The sequence below is a fragment of the Hemiscyllium ocellatum genome, chromosome 21 (assembly GCF_020745735.1).
Source record: "Hemiscyllium ocellatum isolate sHemOce1 chromosome 21, sHemOce1.pat.X.cur, whole genome shotgun sequence".
NCBI classification, from domain to species: Eukaryota; Metazoa; Chordata; class Chondrichthyes; order Orectolobiformes; family Hemiscylliidae; genus Hemiscyllium; species Hemiscyllium ocellatum.
In genome coordinates, this window is record NC_083421.1 from 42,193,219 (window position 1) to 42,216,945 (window position 23,727).

Below are 23,727 nucleotides of genomic sequence, written 5' to 3' on the forward strand. Positions count from 1 at the left end.
AGCTGGTCGTGTCGTTTCGTGGCCAGTTGATGTTCATGTATGCGGATTGTTAGCTGTCTTCCTGTTTGTCCTATATAGTGTTTTGTGCAGTCCTTGCATGGTATTTTGTACACTACGTTAGTTTTGCTCATGTTGGGTATCGGGTCCTTCGTTCTAGTGAGTTGTTGTCTGAGCGTGGCTGTTGGTTTGTGTGCCGTTATGAGTCCTAAGGGTCGCAGTAGTCTGGCTGTCAGTTCTGAAATGCTCCTGATGTATGGTAGTGTGGCTAGTCCTTTTGGTTGTGGCATGTCCTCGTTTCGTGGTTTTTCTCTTAGGCATCAGTTGATGAAGTTGCGCGGGTATCCATTTTTGGCGAATACTTTGTATAGGTGTTCCTCTTCTTCTTTTTGCAGTTCTGGTGTGCTGCAGTGTGTTGTGGCCCTTTTGAATAGTGTCCTGATGCAGCTTCGTTTGTGTGTGTTGGGGTGGTTACTTTCATAGTTTAGGACTTGATCTGTGTGTGTTGCTTTCCTGTATACCTTCGTGGTGAATTCTCCGTTCGGTGTTCTCTGTACTATCACGTCTAGGAATGGGAGTTGGCTGTCCTTTTCTTCTTCTCTCGTGAATCGGATTCCTGTGAGTATGGCGTTGATGATCCGGTGTGTTTTTTCTATTTCCGTGTTTTTGATGATTACAAACGTGTCATCGACATATCTGACCCAGAGTTTGGGTTGAATTTGTGGTAGGACGGTTTGTTCTAACCTTTTGCATAACTGCCTCTGCTATGAGTCCTGAGATTGGTGATCCCATGGGTGTTCCGTTGATTTGTTCGTATATCTGGTTGTTGAATGTAAAGTGTGTAGTGAGGCACAAGTCCAGTAGTTTAAGTATGCCGTCTTTGTTGATAGGTTCCGCGTCCTGTTTTCTGTTCTGTATGTCCAGTAGGTTGGCTATTGTTTCTCTGGCTAGGGTTTTGTCAATCGAAGTGAACAGTGCCGTCACGTCGAATGAGATCATGGTTTCTTCTTTGTCTATGTGTATATTTCTGATGATGTTCAAGAATTCCTGTGTTGATTGTATGGAGTGTTTGGATCCGCTGACCAGGTGTTTCAGTTTCTGTTGTAGTTCTTTGGCCAGTTTGTATGATGGTGTCCCTGGTAGTGATACTATGGGTCTGAGTGGGATGTCTGGTTTGTGTACTTTAGGTAGTCCGTAGAATCTGGGGGTGTTGTTGCTTTCCGGTTTCATTCTTTGTAGGTCAGCTTTGGTTATCTGTCTGTTTTTTTGTAGATTCCTTAGTGTGTTATTTATTCTATTGGTGAGTTGTGGTGTGGGGTCAAATTCCTTCATTTGTTAATTTCAAAAACCACTAATCGTGAATGGACCCGGGCCATAGAACAGGCTGTCACTATAGGACAGAACAGGACAACACACCGCAAAAAAACGGCCCTAAAAGAAAAAATGGCCAAACTAACACGCAACAAAGAGGACACTACAACACACACCTGGGTTAAAAACCTCTCCCACAAACAGCTCACAGACATGGAAAGAACAATACTGGCCAAGGGACTCAACTACAACCACAGGGATGCCAAGACAGCAGACTTCCTAGCAGCACTGGAATGCACACTCAGGAACAATGGACTGACAGAAGAGACACAACAAACAGTGAGATAAACTGTCGTACCTATGATGATAAGGAAAAGACAAACACAACCTCAACACCAAGGAGAGGGAAGCACTGAAAGCACTAAGAAACGATAAGAACATAATCATACTACCAGCAGATAAAGTAAGAATGACGGTCATCCTAGATAAATCAGATTACATCCAAAAAGCACAACAACTACTCGCAGATACCAACACCTACCAAATGAAGGAATTTGACCCCACACCACAACTCTCCAATAGAATAAATAACACACTAAGGAATCTACAAAAAAACGGACAGATAACCAAAGCTGACCTACAAAGAATGAAACCGGAAAGCAACAACACCCCCAGATTCTACGGACTACCTAAAGTACACAAACCAGACATCCCACTCAGACCCATAGTATCACTACCAGGGACACCATCATACAAACTGGCCAAAGAACTACAACAGAAACTGAAACACCTGGTCAGTGGATCCAAACACTCCATACGATCAACACAGGAATTCTTGAACATCATCAGAAATATACACATAGACAAAGAAGAAACCATGATCTCATTCGACGTGACGGCACTGTTCACTTCGATTGACAAAACCCTAGCCAGAGAAACAATAGCCAACCTACTGGACATACAGAACAGAAAACAGGACGCAGAACCTATCAACAAAGACGGCATACTTAAACTACTGGACTTGTGCCTCACTACACACTTCACATTCAACAACCAGATATACGTACAAATCAACGGAACACCCATGGGATCACCAATCTCAGGACTCATAGCAGAGGCAGTTATGCAAAAGGTTAGAACAAACCGTCCTACCACAAATTCAACCCAAACTCTGGGTCAGATATGTCGATGACACGTTTGTAATCATCAAAAACACGGAAATAGAAAAAACACACCGGATCATCAACGCCATACTCACAGGAATCCGATTCACAAGAGAAGAAGAAAAGGACAGCCAACTCCCATTCCTAGACGTGATAGTACAGAGAACACCGAACGGAGAATTCACCACAAGGGTATACAGGAAAGCAACACACAGACCAAGTCCTAAACTATGAAAGTAACCACCCCAACACACACAAACGAAGCTGCATCAGGACACTATTCAAAAGGGCCACAACACACTGCAGTACACCAGAACTGCAAAAAGAAGAGGAGGAACACCTATACAAGGTATTCGCCAAAAACGGATACCCACGCAACTTCATCAACAGATGCCTAAGAGAAAGACCACGAAACGAGGACATGCCACAACCAAAAGGACTAGCCACACTACCATACATCAGGAGCGTTTCAGAACTGACAGCCAGACTACTGCGACCCTTAGGACTCATAACGGCACACAAACCAACAGCCACGCTCAGACAACAACTCACTAGAACGAAGGACCCGATACCCAACATGAGCAAAACTAATGTAGTGTACAAAATACCATGCAAGGACTGCACAAAACAATATATAGGACAAACAGGAAGGCAGCTAACAATCCGCATACATGAACATCAATTGGCCACGAAACGACACGACCAGCTATCCTTAGTAGCCCCACACGCAGACAACAAGCAACATGAATTCGACTGGGGCAACACTACTATCATAGGGCAAGCCTGACAGAGAACAGCCAGGGAATTCTAGAGACATGGCATTCATCCACAAACTCCATCAACAAACACATCGACCTGGACCCAATATACCAACCACTACAGCGGACAGCTGAAACTGACAACAGGAAGCGGCAAGGACAGACCACTATAAATACCGGAAGAAACATCAAAGAAGCGCTTCGCAGGAGGCTCCAAAGCACTGATGATGTCACCTAGCCAGGGGACGAAACGTTTGCAACAAAAACTTCCAGCTCGGCGAACAGAACCACAACAGACCTTTCAGTCCAATTCGTCCATGCTGACGAGATATCTCAACCTAATGTAGTCCCACATGCCAGCACCCTGCCCATGTCCCTCCAAACCCTTCCCATTCATATAACTATCCAGATGACTTCTAAATATTGCAATTGCACCAGCCTCCACCACTTCCTCTGTCCAGGAGGAAAGAACATCAAGAAGGTGTCTGTGTGTGTGTGTGTGTGTGTGTGTGTGTGTGAGAGAGAGAGAGAGAGAATTAGAGTGATCTGCTATAGAAGGAGGAGATGTATAGTAGTTTCCAAAGTTCAACAGCTACTGAAAACTAAATAAAAATCCTGGTTCTGTGGCAGCTTGACCCCACTCCTTCATGCTGCTTCTATTGTTCCAACTTTTTAATAAAAAAGGCCTCACAAGCTGTTTATTGGCTTGGAACAGATTGCTCGGCATTTCTGTCTCAGCCTCCCTTCATTTTTTTTAAACAAAAAGGACAAAATGCAGCTCCTAAAGTCATAGTATTGGTGATAGCTCAGTTTGAAAAATGTCATCAGCTCCTGAAGATGGAGTGAGGATATATGTAAAAATATTCAGTCCCTTATAGTGGAGTGGTACTGTCTATACTTATGAACTGGGAGTTCTGAGTTCAAGTTCCACCTGCTCCAGAGGTGTCAAAACTTAAAAATCTCTGAATGGAATTAAAAAATGAGAGACACAGTATAAAAGCACTTCAGATTGAAATATTGGAACTATTACAAGTTCAAGTGTAGCTGCCATTTTGCATACAGCAAATTCCCACAAAAAGCTAGATCAGTTCATCTGATGGTAATGTCTGGGGAGAAAGGTTAACCAAAATACTAGGTTTCTCTGCTTTTTTCTTATACCAAAGGATTTTTAACGTATACTTGAACAACCAAAAATTAGAAAGTAAGCCTTGGTTAATAACTACTATTCTTCAGGTGACCTATGTATCTGGTAAAAGGTCCATTTAGTTACAGGAAGAGGTGTCTACATTGCAGGTAGTGAGTCATGTGTTGTCCAAGTCCTGTTAAAATCCAGTCTTAAAGTCCAATGTTTTGTTTGTACTTAATATTTTCCAACCATTGACTCAATATGGAAGTTTGGAAAGGGCTGTTATTACTCTTACTTCAATTATACTAGTCATTCAGTTATGATACGCAATTTCCAAATCCAAAAATGGCTAGTATCAATAGCTCTAACTAAATAGGAGTGGGTATTTTAAACTTTGGCTACAAAATTCCTAGTGTGCAAGTATGTGGCTCTAAAGGTGAAATAAAGTACTTCACTTTATTAGCTGTTTACCTAAAATGGGACTTAAACTGATACTGCTCAATTTTTAACTGTGATCTTTTAATTTATAATAAATTGTTCATGTTTTTTTTTGTTTTCTAGATTTAGAAATATGGCTCCAACTTCTGATGTGCTTCGTTTTAAGTTTTCAAGCTATGGAGATTCCATGTTGCAGAAAATGAATTTGCTAAGGCAGCAAAAGCGATTCTGTGATGTCACAATCCGAATCAACAATGTGGCCTTTCTAGGGCATAAAATAATATTTGCTGCATGCTCTCCCTTTTTGAGAGACCAGTTTTTGTTAAATGATTCGAAGGATGTCCGGATTTCACTCCTCCAGAGTTCAGACGTTGGAGCACAGATACTTTTGTCCTGTTACACTGGTATCTTAGAGTTTCCAGTGAAGGAATTGGTCAATTATTTAACTGCTGCAAGCTACCTTCAGATGGGTCATATTGTAGAAAGGTGCACACAGGCCCTTTCTAAATATATTGAGCCAAAGTTGTTGTCTGAAGATCATTCACACAACATAGGTGAAAGCAGTACTTCACCTACATTTCCTGAAACTTCAGAAAGGCCACAAGAAAGCCCTCCACCTGATTCTGAGAAACACAAATTGGAAGATCTTATCGAAACTGGGGATGTCTCTGATTGTGAAACTGATTCAGAGGACAGCAACATTCGTATAGTTAAAGTAGAGTCTCTGACCAGTGATATTCAAGAAAGTGAGAATGGTGATAGTTTGAGCCATCTCTCAAATAATTTCAGCAGTAGTGTGGAAAGAGCTGTTGCAAATTCTCCAGAATCCCAGTACTCTCTCATCAATTCAACTGTTGATTCAAGAAACAACAAAGTGGTAGATAGTTGTTTAGAGAATTTTGTAGGAGATCCACCCAGATTATCAGAAGTTGTCAATGGTACAAGCTTTATGCTGGCAGCTAATGAATTTGAATTGCAAGGTTTGAGTAGTTTTCCAAATGAGGAAATGGCTGCTGCAGGTGGGTTTTTGTTCAAGCGTAACAGGGGCACAAAACTGTTTGCAAACAAAACAATGTACACTAATCATTTTAAAATGCAAGACAAATGGCTTCAGAAGCCCCACCATTGTAGTACATGTGGAAAAGTCTTTCAGCACCTTGAAAACTTCATTAGTCACCTGAAAACACACAAACTTTTCCTGTGTCTGCGCTGTGGTAAGATTTTCACACAGAAAAGCAATCTGACGCGGCACATCAGAGTACACACAGGAATCAAACCTTACCAGTGCACAATTTGTGGAAAGACGTTCACTCAAAAATGTTCTTTGCAGGATCACCTGAATCTCCATAGTGGTGACAGACCACACAAGTGTAATTATTGCGACGTGGGCTTTGCACATAAACCTGCACTCAGACGACACCTCAAAGAACAGCACGGGAAAAAATGTGTAGATAATGTCACTGAAGGAAGCATACAAGAAATTACTCTGGAAGTAGACACTATTGAATGACTGCAGTATTGCTGAATTTGGTCTAATATCTTGTTAGAAGGCTGACTGAACATCGTTGGCCAAGCATAAATCTAAACTTTTTTAGAAAAGGTAGTAGAACCAATGCACCAAATTAACATCATAATGGTATCTCATTAGTGGGTTAGTAAATATGCAGAGCACTGCACTTGGGGGGAAAAAAATGTTCTGTAGATTTCTGTTCTACTGATGAAATAGAGCATTGTGAACTAACTATTTTAATGTTTGATTCTGTCTCTAATTTGAAAGATGCAGTTGAGTAGTTCGAACTGATTGTGTTCTACAGGCCACTTGAAAAGTGGCATATGTCCTATTTCATACAGACGGATGTTTTAAAATAAGACACTAACTCTCTTTGCATGTAGGCAATGGAGTGCACCTGATTAGTGAACTATTTGTCCAGGAGTAATATCTAAATTATAAAGCTTTGCCTTATGATTTTGTTAAAAATGGAAACGGGAATAGGCTATTCATCCCCTTGAGCCTTTTCCACCATTCAGTCAGTTTATGGCTGATTTGTACCTCAATTCCATTTTCAACTTTGTTCCACTTCCTTTGATTCCCTGACCCAATAACAATCTACTGGTCTCAGTCTTAAATTCCAAATGATCCACTCTTGTAAATAGGAGTTCCAGATTTTCACTGTTTTGTGGAGAAGAAATGTGCTTCCTAACTTCAGCCACAAATGACTTTGCTGTAAAGTCAAGGTATTATATCCCTCTAAATTTGATTCTCTTACCAAAGGGAATGATTCTTTGAAATTACCGTGTCTTAGATCCCCTTATTTTAAAGCCCCAAAGCACATCGCTTAAATCATTTCTTTTTCTGTGACGTTTTCTTACTGAAATTATGCCATTGTTTTAAAATCTACTTCCAAATGGCAGGCATATTTTCCCTATATTAAGTGAGTGGGCAAGGGTCTGACAGATAGTGTACAATGTTGGCAAATGTGAGGTCATCCTATATTTTTGTCAGAATAACAGCAAAATGGTCAGGACACTGTCCTTCGTTCCATTTGGTACTGTCTTCCTATCTCTTGTTCGCAGATTTGTACCAGTAGAAGATGCCATTTTGGGGAAACTAAGTGACAATTAGTAGGCAAGGATATGTAGTTGTAGTTTCCTCAGCATGTATCTACCATGAAGGTTTTATTCCTAACGGTAGTAATTTCTTACATTTGAACTTGATGTTGTTAGAATTACTAATAGTTCTACTCCAGCAGTGACCCAGCATAGGCTGCTTTACCTAGGTGTCTGAAGAATCAAAGAATTTTGTGTTATATGATGTTACCGTGGACATTGGTTTAAATGATTTAAGCACATTACTCGTTTGTGTTTAACAGTCATATGTTTAATTTCTGACCAAAGCACTTAAATTTTGCTCAGCTATTCCTTCAAGTTTCTAACATGTGAATAATGGACTGCTGCTTGAAGGAATTACAGAATTGTACAAAACTGATCTGGGGGTAAGGGGATGATTAGAGGAAGTATTGCATGGTTTATGTTTTAATTAGCAGTTCGGATTTTTGATTTGTCCTAAGGTAATAAAAATCAGACTGTTTTGAAATTTGTCCCATTTCCCTTTTCTCTCAGGCCCTAAAAGAAACCTAAAACTTAATTTTTAAAAAAAGAAATTCTGATGCTGTTCCTGAAGCCAACACTGGCTGTAAAAATAGCAGATAAGCTCCTAATGGTGATATTATGGGAATTTGAAGAGGACCTCAGTTGCCTAGGACAATTTGCCAAATGTAGAAGGGAAATCTCAAACTGTTTTCAAATGGCATAACTGGTTTCTGTCAGAGGGGTCAGTTAGGGTTAAACCCTTGGTTTTAGAAGAGATACTAAGAACTTCACCTTCACAGTGGATCTGGAAGTGTAATTTCTTTGATCTTGTCCTGCAGAGTTTACTCCATTGAGGTTTTAAGTTTTACTAAGCCCTCTGGTATTTGGCTATTTTCGTATGCCATAACAGTAAGTCTGAATTCATAAGTGACTCCAATCTTGTCTCGTCTCGTAATCTATTGTTCACAAAGGAATTGCTAGATAGTGATCAGTAGTGAAGCTCTGGCTCATTTTCTTTTTGTCCCTTTGCATCACCCTAGTATAAGTATGTGAGAAAATTATGAATTTTCTATATGCATTGACTTGGTAGTTTAAAGAGACATTACATTGGCAATTTCATCATATGTAACATAAATGTTGGATTCCAACCTTGCTGCATTTGAAATCTGTCAGGAATGTAATCTTGTAAGGTACCATTATCCCCAATTTTCTTAATAGTACCTTTTTTATTCTGAACTAAAAGATATGTTATGTCACAATAGCTCATGCCAGTCATAATGTCTCCGTGCATACTGCTGTTGAAATTTTCTAGACAATAGTGTTAGGGATTTTGACTTCATGCCCATAGACCTCCCACTCTGTGGTCTGATCTGTCTTGATTTGAGGTTTTAGACTCTGAACCACTGTGTTGCTGTGTCTTTCATGTATGTTTATTTCTATTAAATCAAATGATTAACCATTTCAAGGGTGCTTAAATAAGGTACTCTTTTTAGGAATAAGTACTAAAATAGAAAATGTCAAAGCCAAAAAAAATCATCCATTGACTGATTCCACCTTTCCAACTGGTTACTAGTTATAACCAGTGATGTTTGTTGTTTTAAATGTAGGTTTTGAATGCTTGAGTTTGTCATTTGTGTGAAGAGACTAGAAAAACTTGGATTGCTCTTTTTGAGCAAAGCATGTTTTTTATATAATAGAGGTTCAAAATCTATGAAGGACTTTGACATAATGCAAAAGAAAAAATGGTTTTCACTGACAACAGGGTCAATTAACCAGCGGACACAGATTTAAAGTAAATGATAAAGAACCTAGAGCAGAATGAGCGGTGTAGAAGAAATTAAATTGTTTTTGTAGTAACTTGTTACACTCCAAAATGTACTGTCTAAAAGGGAGATAGAAGCAGATTTAAAAGTAACTTTCAAAGGTGGAATTGATTAAATGTATACTTGAAAGAAAAACATTTGCAAGGCTATCTGGAACGAACAGGAAAGTAATTGGATAGATTTTGCTCTTCTTTATTAGAAAAAAAATTTTCACTGAAATAGGCATCAAACAAAAGGTATAGAAATAGACTGTCATTTCAAATGAAAACATAGAGTAGAGGCCATCTAAACATGAAGGTGAAAACAATGATTGCAGATGCTGGAAACCAGATTCTGGATCAGTGGTGCTGGAAGAACACAGCAGTTCAGGCAGCATCCAGCGAGCAGCGAAATCGACGTTTCGGGCAAAAGCCCTTCATCAGGAATAAAGGCAATGAGCCTGAAGCGTGGAGAGATAAGCTAGAGGAGCTTCCTCTAGCTTATCTCTCCACGTTTTAGGCTCACTGCCTTTATTCCTGATGAAGGGCTTTTGCCTGAAACGTCGATTTCGCTGCACTTTGGATGCTGCCTGAACTGCTGTGCTCTTCCAGCACCACTCATCAAAATATGAAGTTCACCAATAAATTAGAGAATCCTTTATTGAGTGATGAAAATGCGGAACCTAATAAATTTCGATGTGCTTTTAAAAGGAAGCAAGAGAGAAGACAGTAGATTGTACTGATGCTAAGTAAATGAAGAATGGGAAAAGGCTCAGGAGGAGCAGCATGATGACTTGAACTGGTTAGTCTGAGTGGCTTGTGTACTGTAATTTTATTTTTGTGTGGCTTTGGGTTAAACAAACCCAGGAAGTGTACCCTGTTGATACTGATATTCAGGTATATGCCATTAAATTTCAAACCCCTAACTTGGCTATTCTGGAACATTCATTTTGCTATCATTCTTATACTGTCCTGTTCGCTTGAAAACGAGAAGAAAAAAAAAATCCAGTTTTGTTAATTAAGTTCTTCAATGATCTTAGCACAGCTTTCATAAATCAGTGGTCATATTGCTATTCCCCTGATATACTTGAATGATTTAAGCAGTCCCAAAAATAATTTGAAGCCTACAGTTTTCAGTAGTTTGCACTTTGTCCCCAAGTTGATTTACCCAATCAGAAATCACATCCAGAACAAATCTGACTTTATGCAAATTTTCTTTTGCGCTAGTTTAAAAAATGCACATTTAGAAGCTGACTGCACCCAGAAAACTGGCAATGCTCTTGATCACAATACTGAGGTTCTGCTAATTGCATCTGTGTACAAGCCCCCTTTTAACCTTTTTAGCCATGGGGATGCTGAATAACCATATTTTTAAAAGCTTTTGCATAGATTTAATTTACATGAACTGACTACATCAATATTTATCAAGGAATGGCTCTTTTTTTTCGATTTCTGTTTTTAAAAATGGGGTTGCACTCAACTGGTAGACTTTACTAAAAGTGCTTGTCAAATGTTCATAGACATTTGGTCCAACCTATCCATGCTGACCAGATATGAATTCCACAGTTTCACTACTCTCTAAGAAAAGCAGTTCGAACTCATCTCTGTCCTAAATCTACTTCCTCCTAATCTTTGAGGTCGTGTCCCCTTGTCCTAGTCTCTCTTGTGATTAACTTATTTTCAGCCATATAAATTACACCCAATTAACAAGATATTTAAAAGGAAAAAGTAATTTTTTAATATTCTAAAATTCTGTACAATTGCTGTCCAAATCCAGTTCCAGTTGGTTCATGGCAAATTTTCTTTAATGATAGGCAAATGAACTTGAATAGAAATGCAAGACCAGAACAGTTTGACAAAGCTACCGCATTTCTGGTTATAGTAATTAATCATGCCCCAAACCAGAATCTCCAGGCATGGGTGAATAGTTGTTGGGTTTTTAAAATCTTCCTCCTCCATCAGTTTTACATTTTTGGAAGGTTATACAGACTGAGAATAGTTCACAAGGAAGTTGTGTAATGACTCAGCTAGAGCCTCTATTGGGTAGTAAGAGATGTTTAGCAGAGTGGGATAGGACTTCTACCTTTTTACTCCTGTTCTTATGTATCCAATCTGAATATAATTTAACACTTTTTAATGTTGAGGATCAACAATGATGCATTTTTAAAGGATCACTGAAATTATGCATCATTAATATTAGTCTTCAGCGTGGTTCATGATGCTAATTTTACATTCTGATTTTCCCTAACTGTAGAGTTCCTGATTTCTGCTCATGTAATTTTGTGAGGTGCCACTAGTAGGAAAGGGGTGGAAGAAGTTTGTCAAATATTTACAAAATTGTCTTTCAAGTCTTCAGTTTAGAGCAGCTACAAAAACCTGAAAAGATGACTTTGAACACATTTTAGTTATGGCATGGAGATTTGTAAGACACAGACCATTTTAAAAGTGCAGTGCTTGTGAGAAAATTGTCTTGATGATCAAATACAAAACTGTTTTGTATCATTCAAATGACAATTGACACTTCTCACTTTTTTAAAAAAAGTTTAAATACTGAAAAGGGGTACCTCTTTAATTTCCTAGATTATTATGTTTGAGGGAGTTTTTTTAAAAAAAGGTCAACATTGTAGATGTGCATCAGTTTCCTAAGAGATTAAATATTTATCTGTCACCTAGAGGTTAGCATGGACAGGAAGTACAAACTCCCATTAGCTGTCACAGTCAGGAGAGGTGCTGTTGATCAGAGAATATTCTAGGCACAAGAATAAAAACAAATGTTCAACTCACAAATTTGACTTGAATTTCTTCTTGAAATTATAAAGAAGATTGTGTCAGCGTGTTGTGCCAGGAGGTAATGTCCAGGACAAGTTTTCTTATCTAAACAAAATGTGTAGATAATGATGTACATTGCATCAAAGTTGCTAGCCATGATTAATCATTAGTAGATTTGAAATTTGCAGAAGTAGTTTATCAATTTGATTTCACTACATACTTGAGTTGTAAACAATATGTAATGAATTAGCATTTTGGGTCTTTGTCAAAGTGTTACTTGTTGACCATGCAAGACTATATTCAAAATTTCAAACTGATAAAGGTGGTTGATAAATTTTTACCCTTAGCTAAATGGTATTGTTTTAAATAATCTGTTGATATTTTTCAAATTATGTATGCAATCTCACTATTGTTAGTATCCTTTGACACTACTGGTCCTGAAATTAGATTTTTGGGTTACCTAGCACATTAACATATACCTCACCTGGAACAGTATTTGCGATTCTTACGTGTACCTTCACATTTGTAAATTTAGAATGTTGCAACATTTTCTTAGCTGTGAAATCTTTAAATTCTCCAAGTATGGGTATGTGAGACTGCAGCTACAATAGTGGAATGAACCAATTTTGTTAATATCCATGGCCAGTTAATATGTTTAATGTTTATTAACTTGCATAGCACGTAAAATATATTTTGAGAAACTAGATATCAAAATAAGAAATGATCCATGGGCTATCTGCTATTTTTGGAGATCTCAAAAGTTTTATTGAATATCAGAATGCATCATAAACTGCTATATCGAATGATTTGAGTAGGCCTTCAGATCTGTGATATTTCTTCATGTAATAAGGTGATATTTCTCCAGCTAAGGCACAAGGGAGTGAATGTTGAAAAAGGAGCCATCATATTTCCCTCCCTGTTGTATAGCTCATACAAATGGCATTGCCAGATATCTGGGTACATGGTATAAGTATGCTCCTCGATCATAAAAACAAAAAATAGCTACTATACAAGGATCAAAATTATAACACTGCAGCAAAACCTGCTATCAATTTTAGATAAATCAGCACTAACTGCTATTTTAAAGTTTTAGATGAGTCAGGAAAAAGTTTTCATTCTGGTATGTATTGATATTTTGCTTCTGACTAAAAAGATAATTTGATCAATTCAATTTAAATTTATTCTAACAATTCATACTGAATTCAAAAATCTTTGTCAATACTTAAGATGTTGCCAAAGAACAGATGAGCTTTTGATAATACAGTTAGTGCATTGTCAAACGTATTTCATCTTGCTTGGATGTCCCTTTGTTACACTCTGTATTTTGACTGATATTGTGCCTAGTTTTGATATCTCATCATTTGGCTGATTTGACACCAAACTGTCTACATTAATTTTGGTACACCTGGTGATGTATTTGTCACTTGGTCTAATTGTGTAAAAGTTAGTAAGAAAATGTGATTTTTAGTTCTTGTCCCATGTCCTGCAGTCACTTGGACAGTTTTGATATTTTAAAATGATCCTTCTGGACTGGGATTTGCAGATGTATAATGTTAAGAATGCAGCATAATGTAGAGGTGTGTGACTTTCATTGTCCTTTGTTGATAAAACCATTAAGTCCAAGGTACTTGAAGTCAATAATTGTCTTTGCTGTCATTCTTGAATAGATTAGTAGTACACTTAAAAATGTCTAGGAGTCCTCTTACAGAATTATTGTTTTTCAGTTGTATCCTCAATCACTTTACAATTTTTAAATTAAGCTGGATGTCAGCTGGAGTACATCTGCTTTACAGTCAAACTCTGATGTTCCAGCATCTGTTGAGAACAATAAAAAATGACCCTAAAGGGCATGAGTTACTTACAACCTTTATTTTTCAAATCATAAAACAAATGTTTATCAAAAGTACACCTAAAGTTAAGAGGCACATTTAGTACTCAAAAGTGAAAAAGTAGTTTCCTTACGGTACAATGTATACACAAAAGATTATTTTTTTATTTTTTGCATATGTTATGTGAATAAATCAGTTATAGCCTTTTCTATTTGTTTGTCCTAGCAGTTAACTCTGAGATGCACTGATGAAAAAAATAAACATCCTCTTTTTTTTCTGTAATACCTGAGTTACACATTCCTGGTGGTATAGTAATACCACAATGGCAGGATTTTTTTTTACAACAGCAGTATTCAGATTTATTCACTGGAAAACAAATTCACTTAAAAAAATAAACTGCTTTGTAAATGAAGTAATTGAGCCTTGCATTTACTGTGTGCATCAAAGCATCCTACAACATGCAACAGCTGTATGAGTTAACATATCTGAAGCAATCATACTGCATGCTGACAATCATTGCTGTACAAAGATATTACATATACTGCAGATTCAAAAGCACTGTGCAGTGGTGGGATGGCTTTGCACTGAAGTATTATTGTACAAATGGAATCAAGTTAGTATCCCAAACATCATTGTCAGTTTGAGTTCCACAACTTGATTTTTATATCCAGAAGTCCTCATACACACCATTTAATTATTCTGTCTCCTCCCCCCCCCCCCCCACCCCCCCCCCTCACCAAATCAATTGTATTTTTTTATCTATTCACCACCACCGGTAAATAAACTTGAATATTACTATTTATCACTGAAATAAAAGTAATTTTCATGCTAGTTGCCTTTTACACAATGGACACAGTAGATGGTGTGTGGAAGTACAGGTAAATCTCTGTCGGATGTAGAAGGTCTTTATACTTGCACATATGTCATCTACTGTGTCCATCACTCTCAATGCGATCTCATCTACTTTGGAGAAACAGGATGCCAACTTGCAGAACATTTCTGGAGGAAGAATGCCTCATCTTCCACCTTGGGACCCTCCAACCACACAGGATCGATGTCGATTTCACCAGTTTCCTCATTTCCCTTCCCATCCCAGATCCAACCTTCCAACTCAGCACTGCCCTCTTGAACTGTCCTACATGTCCATCTATCCGCTCCACCCTCCTCTCCAAACTATCACCATCACTTCCCACCTTCATCTACCTACCACATTTCCCAGCTACCTTCCCCTCCAGCCCAATCCCCCCCACTCCCATTTACCTCTCTGCCCCCTTGGCCGCACCTCCCATTTCTAATGAAGAACTCCTGCTCGAAATGCTGCCTGACCAGCTGTGCTCTTCTAGCACCACACTTTTCAACTCTGATCTCTAGCGTCTGCAGTCCTCACTTTCTCCCATTCCAGGATAGGGATGCTACCACTGCCAACAAAGGCCTAAAATACCTTTCAGTTGGTGTCCCAAGATTTCTTCCAGTTTGCCATGCTTGTGGCTATAAAGGAACACCTCTGCATACAACTGGTTGTTTTGCTTTTACATAACATAACAAGGTTTCTATTTCTATAAAGCAATATTTCCTTTGACACTCTGAACAAAGAGGGGACACCTATTAATATGTTATACGGAGATTTGTTTGCAGCAGGTACATTAGTAAAGTGTAAAAATGTGTGTTCCACCTGAGACCCACCATTGCCCCAAATATCTTTTCTGTTCACTATCCAATTCTTCATTATATATACATTACCTAACTTTAACAAATCATCAGTTCTCAATTACAATTGTTTAGTCTTGGAGATTCTGTACGATGAAAGCATCAGACTGCAACATCTGCAAGAAATATCTCCGCCTTGTGTCACTCTGGTTGTTCTGAGTGTCTTTCCTAAATGGGTAAGTTTAATTTGCATGCCTCGACAAAAACGTGGGTAAGCTATTGTAAAATATATTGCAGCCTACATCTTTCTGTATTGATATCCCCTCATACATCTGGATTGAGGGGGACTGTGACTAATTGCAGAATTCCAGCTATGGCCCTGCCTGAGAAAAGCTAACTCTACTAAATCGAAATAAAATCTGGCACCTTTCATGTCTGTCTAGATCAGACAATGCATTTAATCCATAGTTTTAATCGTTCTGTTGTATTTTGAATCATGCAGTGTAGGATGTTTGATTTTTTTCTCAATCTGAATTAAACTATCAGGAGTTAAATAATAGTTGAATGCTCAGAATTTGAGTTAACGATCTTGTTTTTTAAAAAAAAATCAGGCATGATAGTTTTTGATCTTAATTTCATAAAGTTACAATATTTAAAAATTTCCATAGTCATTGACTTATAACAATGCACTACTCTAAATTGATTCATCAAAGTAGCATCAAAATAATCTTGGTTATTTAACATCTAAGTAAGTTTCTAATTGTGTTTGGACACTTTTCAGCAGATGATAAATTTCTAAACAATCCTACAATTTCTGCAGAAAAGTCTCCCTTCCAAAGCGGGTTGAACAATTGTGAGCATAAGTGTGGTACAAAACCAGATAGAAGCATCTCCTGAGCATTAAATTATTGATTTTTTTTGCTGACAATCTACCATTGTGCAAACAACAATCTTTTTTTAAAAAAATCAGACTAATGTTTTGATAGTTTTACTTAATACTCCAAGGATTACTTGTGCACTAATATTGGATTATTCAAACCGTGTAATTTTCTCAACATTGTTCAAAATATATAATTCAAGCTACAACTGGTGCAACAATTTGTATTTATAAGGCCGAGGTAAACTGTAACAACTACCTTAAAAACATAATTCTTTCACAATCTACTAGGGAGGAGAGCATATTTCCAGTAAAAATAAAACAGTAAGATTAGGGTCTTAGTGGTAGAACATGATCTTTTAATCCTAAACAATTACAGTGAAGGTAAAAATAAAAAGTTACTGGTGCTGAAAATTAAATAAACCAGACAACATTAATATTTGAGTTAACATTTTGGATCAAATATGAACTCTTTTTAACAAGATTCAAATTGATATTTAATACACATGCTGAACACTGATATTTCACGTACTTGCATATTTTAAGTTGAAATGGAAATATATCTTCAACCAATGTTACCTAACAGTAAGATATTTTGAAGTTGATTTCAGTGTTGGAATATCCATGATAAGTAGCCATTTAGTTCAAAGGCAATACTCCTGAAACAATATTGGGTTAGTATGTGTCCCCTCCTAATGTATCCGTTCACAAAAATTCTACAATTTTTATTTTTTATCACCATCCTCCCTGCCCTAACACTACTCTCACCCTGTAGTCACCCTATCAGTTTAATAAGTAATTACAGGCCTCTTCCATTCATTATCCTAAAAGTATTCAAGATGTTTTCAGATTAGCTTAAACATGCCACAAATTGAATGAATTCGATTAATTATGCCCTTAGGTCTCTTAGAATTTCACTAGAATAATTTTGATGGCATTCATAAAGAACTACATTTTTCTTCCGATGTGGAAAACTCTGCATGAGAATATTAAATTTCATCATCTGTTACCCATTATTTATATATTCTATAAATCTCTATAGTTCCTTCACTGCAATTCCCACATCCTTCAATTCAACTGCACTTCAGAGTGGTATAAGTGTTCCTGTCCCTTCAGAGACTGATAACTTTTAAAGAAAAATATACATTTGCACTCCCTGTTTGTAGCTGAAAGGATCTCAATAAGATTTTACATTTTAAGGCATTTACTGTTATAGACTAAGCACTATTTATTCAACACTTTCGACAGGCTACCTGTATTTTAAATTACAGAACAGAACGTTTCCTTTTCATTTTTAAAACTATTGAAAAATCCATTTCACATGCCTACTTTATACTGTCACTTAAGCAGTCATTCAATTATTCTAGGCCCACTCCAAAGTGACTTTTAACTCCCAAAGGTTTGCATTGTTTTCTTTTTTCCAGCTCAGTATCTTTTCAGCCCATAACCATGTTTCAATGTGAGTTGTTTTTCCTGGTGATTCACCCCTTAGAGCAGGCAAGGAAATGAATTGGTCTTTTCAATCTAAATCATAGTTCCCCAAAATTTCTGTGGATAACCATAGATGCTTGTGGCAGTCTGCCTATATGTGAGAGTTTTCAGAGAAACCCTTCTCTTCTCAAAGTCCATGTCCATGGCAATACGATCACAAACTTTGTATTAGCGTAGAAATACTGATTAGTTATCCTTGACCCCAATCCTTATCTTGGGAGTAAATGGACAGTTTAAAGTATAGCTGTTTACAACTTGGTATTCTTAACACCTTCCTGGGACTTTGAGCAGTATAACCACTAAATATTGATGCTACTGTCATTGATGCATATGATTTGGAGATGCCGGTGTTGGACTGGGGTGTACAAAGTTAAAAAATCACACAACATCAAGTTATAATCCAACAGATTTATTTGGAAGCACTAGCTTTCGGAGCTGCTCCTTCAGTTGGTTGCGAAGGCCATTGTTACTAAGTGTGAACATCAAACCTTGACCTCCCTTTTAATCTTTAACAGCCACATCCCTCAGGCCTGATGTTAGGCAGACATCAGGACAGATCACATGACTCCCTTTATGATTGTAAACAACTAATTTCCAAAACAAAGCAATCTTGTAAAACCTCATTGGTAACAAATCTGTCAGTTTATTTGTCCACGTTACTCATGTAAATGAACTCCTATGAGTCATAATTCCTATTGGCAATCCATTCAAGTTGTTTTGTCCCTTCCAAATCTCCATATGATTGAAAAGCTTGCATTAAAGCAATCAAACTGCTGCCATAAAACACATGGTTGTTTCTCTTGTTGTTAGGTGCACTACTGCATTCTTTAATGATTGTTGATCATGATAAAGAAATCATTGATTATGGTATGGATAGGTGGAGGAGATCAGTAGCTGTGATGAGTATCAACTTCTGGCTCTTGTATTTCTCAACATTTACCAGGTTTGAGTAAACTGTCACTTTAGCTTGTCGATAGCCATTCACAAAATTTCAAGTAGAAGTACCCCATTAATGAATTGAATGAATCTCAGCACCTTGGAAACATTCTTTACCAATACATTTTATTTTCTGGCTACAGTTCCTAAGTACACACATGAGGAGTGCTTCAGTTACTACTATTCCTTGATTTCTACTATTGATGCGACATGAACAAGGAAGGCATTCTGTCCTAATATTATAAAATGTGGCATCTGTTGGGAGGAAACCTTTCCAAAAAGCAGCCACAATCTTTTTGCCATTTGAAAATGTTATCATTGATCTCAAGATCTCTCCTCCGCTTTCTAAAGGATGGTTTCTGTTGTGGAAGTTGTCAACTCGCCATTTACTTTATCTCCATCCCTCCAAGACCAAGCTAAATGCAAGCCAACAGCAAAAACAGAAGGGAAATATCTAAGATTTGTGAATGTATATAAATATTCTTATGATAAATATTTGTGGACATTAGAGTTTGTTTTTACTGTTGTTTTTTTTATATGTTTAATAATGTGCTGAATGGAAAAAGCAGTATGAAAGCTCCTTTCAACTTTATGAACTTAAAACAGTAACAAAGTGTTTTGGAGAATTGTTTACTTCAGTTGTATCAATGCCAGTTCTATTTTTTAAAGTTTCACTTTGTTACAGAATGTCATAGTCCTTTTTCTCATGATTCAGTAAACATGGCCTTCCTGGAGAACTTCCTGAGTGCAATTATTTGAGTTTTTCAAACCAAAGATGGCCAACTAATGGCTTCCGGACGATATAGTTGTACATGTGATACTTGTATGGTTCTATATTTAAGTCTTTGTGTACTCTAATCAGTAACACATTTCTGAAATGTTTTGAGTAACTATGAACTCGAGATATCATAATCTAGCTGCATTTTTTAAAGCCCTAAACCTTTCTCTGCTTCAACTTTCACAATTAGACTTAAATATCCCATCATACAACGTCATTTTTTTTATTGACTTAGAATAATCTGTTAGAATTAGTCTTTCTAACACAACATACAGATTTATTTATGGATTTGCATTTCTGATATATTTTTCCATTTACCACCTATGACAGAAGTACAATCTGTTAACCACCAATTTTGCATACTGACCCAAATTCAGTTCTAGACCACACATTGCTTTTGTAATTCATCTGCAACCTTTTTAATGATTTATTGTATAACTAATCAGGTGTGGATCATATCAAGAGAAATTAGAGTCGCTCTTGGAATATTAAAATACAAAGGAAATAATTCATTAAAAGTACAAAGATTTGTTTTTCAACATTCTAAAAGCAATTTGCACTTAATTTCCATTACTGTGAATCCAGAACTTGTCACAGGAAAATAATATTTCCATGGCTGAAGTTTAGAATTTAACAAAACAGGTTTCCCATTATTTTCAGTGAAAATCTCTATAAAATGTTTACACAACATGTCTTACTCCACATTCATTGTAAAAATACTTTTGAATTAAGACATGTATTTTTATTTTCTAATGCTATGTAGTGAAGAATGGTCCACAAATTAAAATTAATAATTTTTTAATCAGCAAAGGCTAAACAGGTTGGGACTGCTCACTGGAGTTTAGAAGAATGAGAGATCATCTGGTTCAAACATTCAGGATTCTTAAGGGGCTTGACAGGGTAAGTGCTGACTGGATGTTTCCTCTTGTGGGAGAGTCTAGCACCAAAGGACATATTCTCTGAATAAGAGGGTGCTAATTTAAGACCGATAGGAGGAATTTCTTTTCTGAGAGTTGGAATTCCTTGCTGTGGAGGCAGAGTTCTTATCCGTATTTAAGGCTGAGATAGATTCTTGTTCAGCAGGGAAATCAAGGGTTACAGGGAAGAGGCAGGAAAGTGGATGTGAGGAAACTCATCAACTGTGATGCTATTCAATGGCGTAGCAGGCTCTAGGGGCTATACAGGCTACTCCTGCTCCTATTTCTTATGGAGCACATTTGCAAAAATAAAATCCTATGATTGATTTAACAGCTTGTATTTATATAACCCATTTAACACAATGAAACACGCCAAGGCCCTCACAGGAGCATCGCAAAGGAAAATGGCACTAAACCATGTAGGGAAATACTTGTGATTAAATCAAAGAGGGTCTAAGGAGCATTTTAGAAGAGGAAATAACAGCTAAGAGATTTAGGGAAGGGACTGGGGTAGAAGCAAATTTAAGGCACAACAATCAGTGCAGGTGCCATAATGATCACTGATATTCAAGGGGCTAAAATTGGAGTGCAATCAGTCTCGAGATGTTCTTGATTAATGTGTGTGTAGTGTTTCTTCTAATAACTTGAATGCGTAAATTAACTGTGGCAAATTTTCTGTCGCATTTTATTTAATATGTTTACGTGATATGTGTTACTAAGAAAATAATCTACTGCACTAAAGCAAGTTAACAGATCTATTTTAAATGTTATTGGAATCTGAGTTCAGGAAATTTTTTATGGTATCCCTGATGGTCAAGGTAATTCTTTGTAAATATGATCAAATATGAAACAACACAATACAAATGCAACTGGCTTCCTGTCAAACAGGAGCTTTCACTCCCTGCCAAGAATTCCCACTTCCTTTCCATTCTTCCTGCCTAGTTCACCTTCCCAGAATGCCCTTTCAAATCTGATTATGGAGGTTTCTACTAATTCCTGCTTTATTTTGATCTTCGCTTTCTGAATTCAGCATATAAAATGCTGCTGTAAATATTCTAGTATAAATAGGTTAAGCTAATTAAAATTACTACACAACGCCCTTTACTTTCATTATATCTTGTAAAGGTTTATAAAATCATGAGGGGCAGAGGGGGAATAGCCAAGGGCTTTTCCCTGGGTTGGGAGGAATCCAAAACTAGAGGGCATAGGTTTAAGGTGAGAGGGGAAAGATTTAAAAGGGACAAAGGGGCAATGTTTTCCACACAGGGTGGTGTATGCATGGAATGAGTTGCCAGAGGAAGTGGTGGAGGCTGGTACAATTACAATATTTAAAAGGCACCTGGATGTGTAAATGAATAGGAAAGGTTTCAAGGGATATGGGCCAAATGCTGGCAGAGGGGACTAGATTAATTTAGGATGTCTGGTTTGCATGGATGAGTTGGACCAAAGGGTCTGTTTGCATGCCGTACAGCTCTAGGACTATTCAGTAAGTTCTAAAATATTTTGAAAGTTGGTGTATCCTGGATTTTCTTTTGTTTATGCCATTGAAAATCACTGGGGGTAAAAAAGCAGACTTTGAAATTCAAGAACTTTCAGGGATTGGTGGTAATCTCCAGAAAGTCAGTTTTATACATCAACCATTTACTTGTGTTGTCAACATATTCTTTAGTTCCAAGAATTATCTTTGCTATATATCTGTGTACTCTTTCAAAGGTGATAATATTCTTATTAAATGCCATTATTTGAGATATGACCATGCATACCAACCAACAGTGCCTTTTGAGGAAATGTTGAGGTTTCAATGGTCTGCACAAGCTAAATTCATACCTCTGATCAGCAAATCTCTGATGATACAAGGAGGAGCTTAAACTGATTGATTAATCAGAAATGGAATAAGGTAGAATGAAATTCAAAACCTACGTGAAGATAGCTAGATCAGTTTCCCTTAGTGGAGATGTAAATGATGAAATACAGATTTAAAGTAGTTAGTAGAAGGATTATTAGGTACATGAGATAAAGCTTTTTTTTTTACCCAGAGGGTGGTGGCTGTCTGGAATTAGCTCGAGTCGAGTTGTGCTGGAAAAGTACAGCAGGTCAGGGAGCATCTGAGGAGCAGGAGAATCAATGTTTTGGGCAAAAGCCCTTCATCAGGAATGAGGCTTATGAGCCAGGTGGGTGGAGAGATAAATGGGATGGGGGTTGGGGGAAGATAGCTGAGAGTGTAATAGGTGGAGGTAATGGTGATAGGTCAGAGAGGAGGGTGGAGTGGATAGGTGGGAAGGAACATGGACAGGTCATGAGGGTGGTGTCTCATGAGTTGGAAGGTTGGATCTGGGATAAGGTGGGGAAAGGGGAAATGAGGAAACTGGTGAAAACCATATTGATCCTGTGTGGTTGGAGGGTCCCAAGGTGGAAGAGGAGGCATTCTTCCTCCAGGCGTCGGGTAATTAGGGTTTGGCAATGGAAGAGACCCAGGACCTGCATGTCCTTGGCAGAGTGGGAGGAGGCGTTGAAATGTTCAGCCACAGGGTGGTGGGGCGGTGTCCCAGAGATGTTCTCTGAAGCATTCTGCAGGTGTCCGGTCTCCCCAATGTAGAGTCGATCACATCGGCAGCAATGGATACAGTAAATGACGTGTGTCAGTGCAGGTAAAACTCTGATGGATGTGGAAGGCTCCTTTGGGGCCTTGAACGGAAGTGAGGGGGGAGGTGTGGGTGCAGATTCTGCAACCCTGCAGTGGCAGTGGAAGGTGCTGAGAGGGGAGGGTGGGTTGGAGGGGGCTGTTGACCTGACCGTCTGGAATTAGCTGCCTAGTTTCGTGTTTGAGATAAAAGCTCTGAAAATATTTAAATGAAACTTGGATCTTGGAAACACTGTAACCCACAATGTAACAGATCAGGTGCTGATAAGTGAGAATGAAATAAGCAGCTACCTTATACCCAGGATCATAGAATTCCTCCAGTGCTGTATAGGCCATTTGGCCCATCAAGTCTGCACCAAATTCTGAAGAGCACCTCATCCAGACCCAGCGCCTCAACCTATCCCCGTAACTCCACATTTACCGTGGCAAATCGCACATAGACTGCACATCCCTAAAAACTATGGGGCAATTTAGCTTGGCCAGTCGACTTAACCTGCACATGTTTGGACTGTGGGAGAAAACCGGAGCACTGGGTGGAAAGCCACACAGATACTGGAAGAATGTGCAAACCCCACACAGTCACCCAAGAATGGAATCAAACCTAGTCCCTGGTGCTGTGAAGTAGCGGTGCTGTGAAGTAGCAGTGCTAACCACTATAC

The 23,727-nt window shown here is 38.0% G+C and overlaps 1 protein-coding gene across 1 annotated transcript in view; it reads left to right on the top strand.

Annotated features, from left to right (window-relative positions):
- The window catches only part of zbtb26 (zinc finger and BTB domain containing 26), a 32,594-nt gene extending 23,751 nt beyond the window's left edge, over positions 1–8,843 (top strand). The window contains exon 2 of the mRNA XM_060841062.1: positions 4,917–8,843. Within this exon, the coding sequence (XP_060697045.1) occupies positions 4,927–6,303 (1,377 nt within the window). The 5' untranslated portion in view covers positions 4,917–4,926 and the 3' untranslated portion in view covers positions 6,304–8,843. The remainder of the gene's footprint in view (positions 1–4,916) is intronic.
- The last annotated feature ends 14,884 nt before the right edge of the window (positions 8,844–23,727 follow it).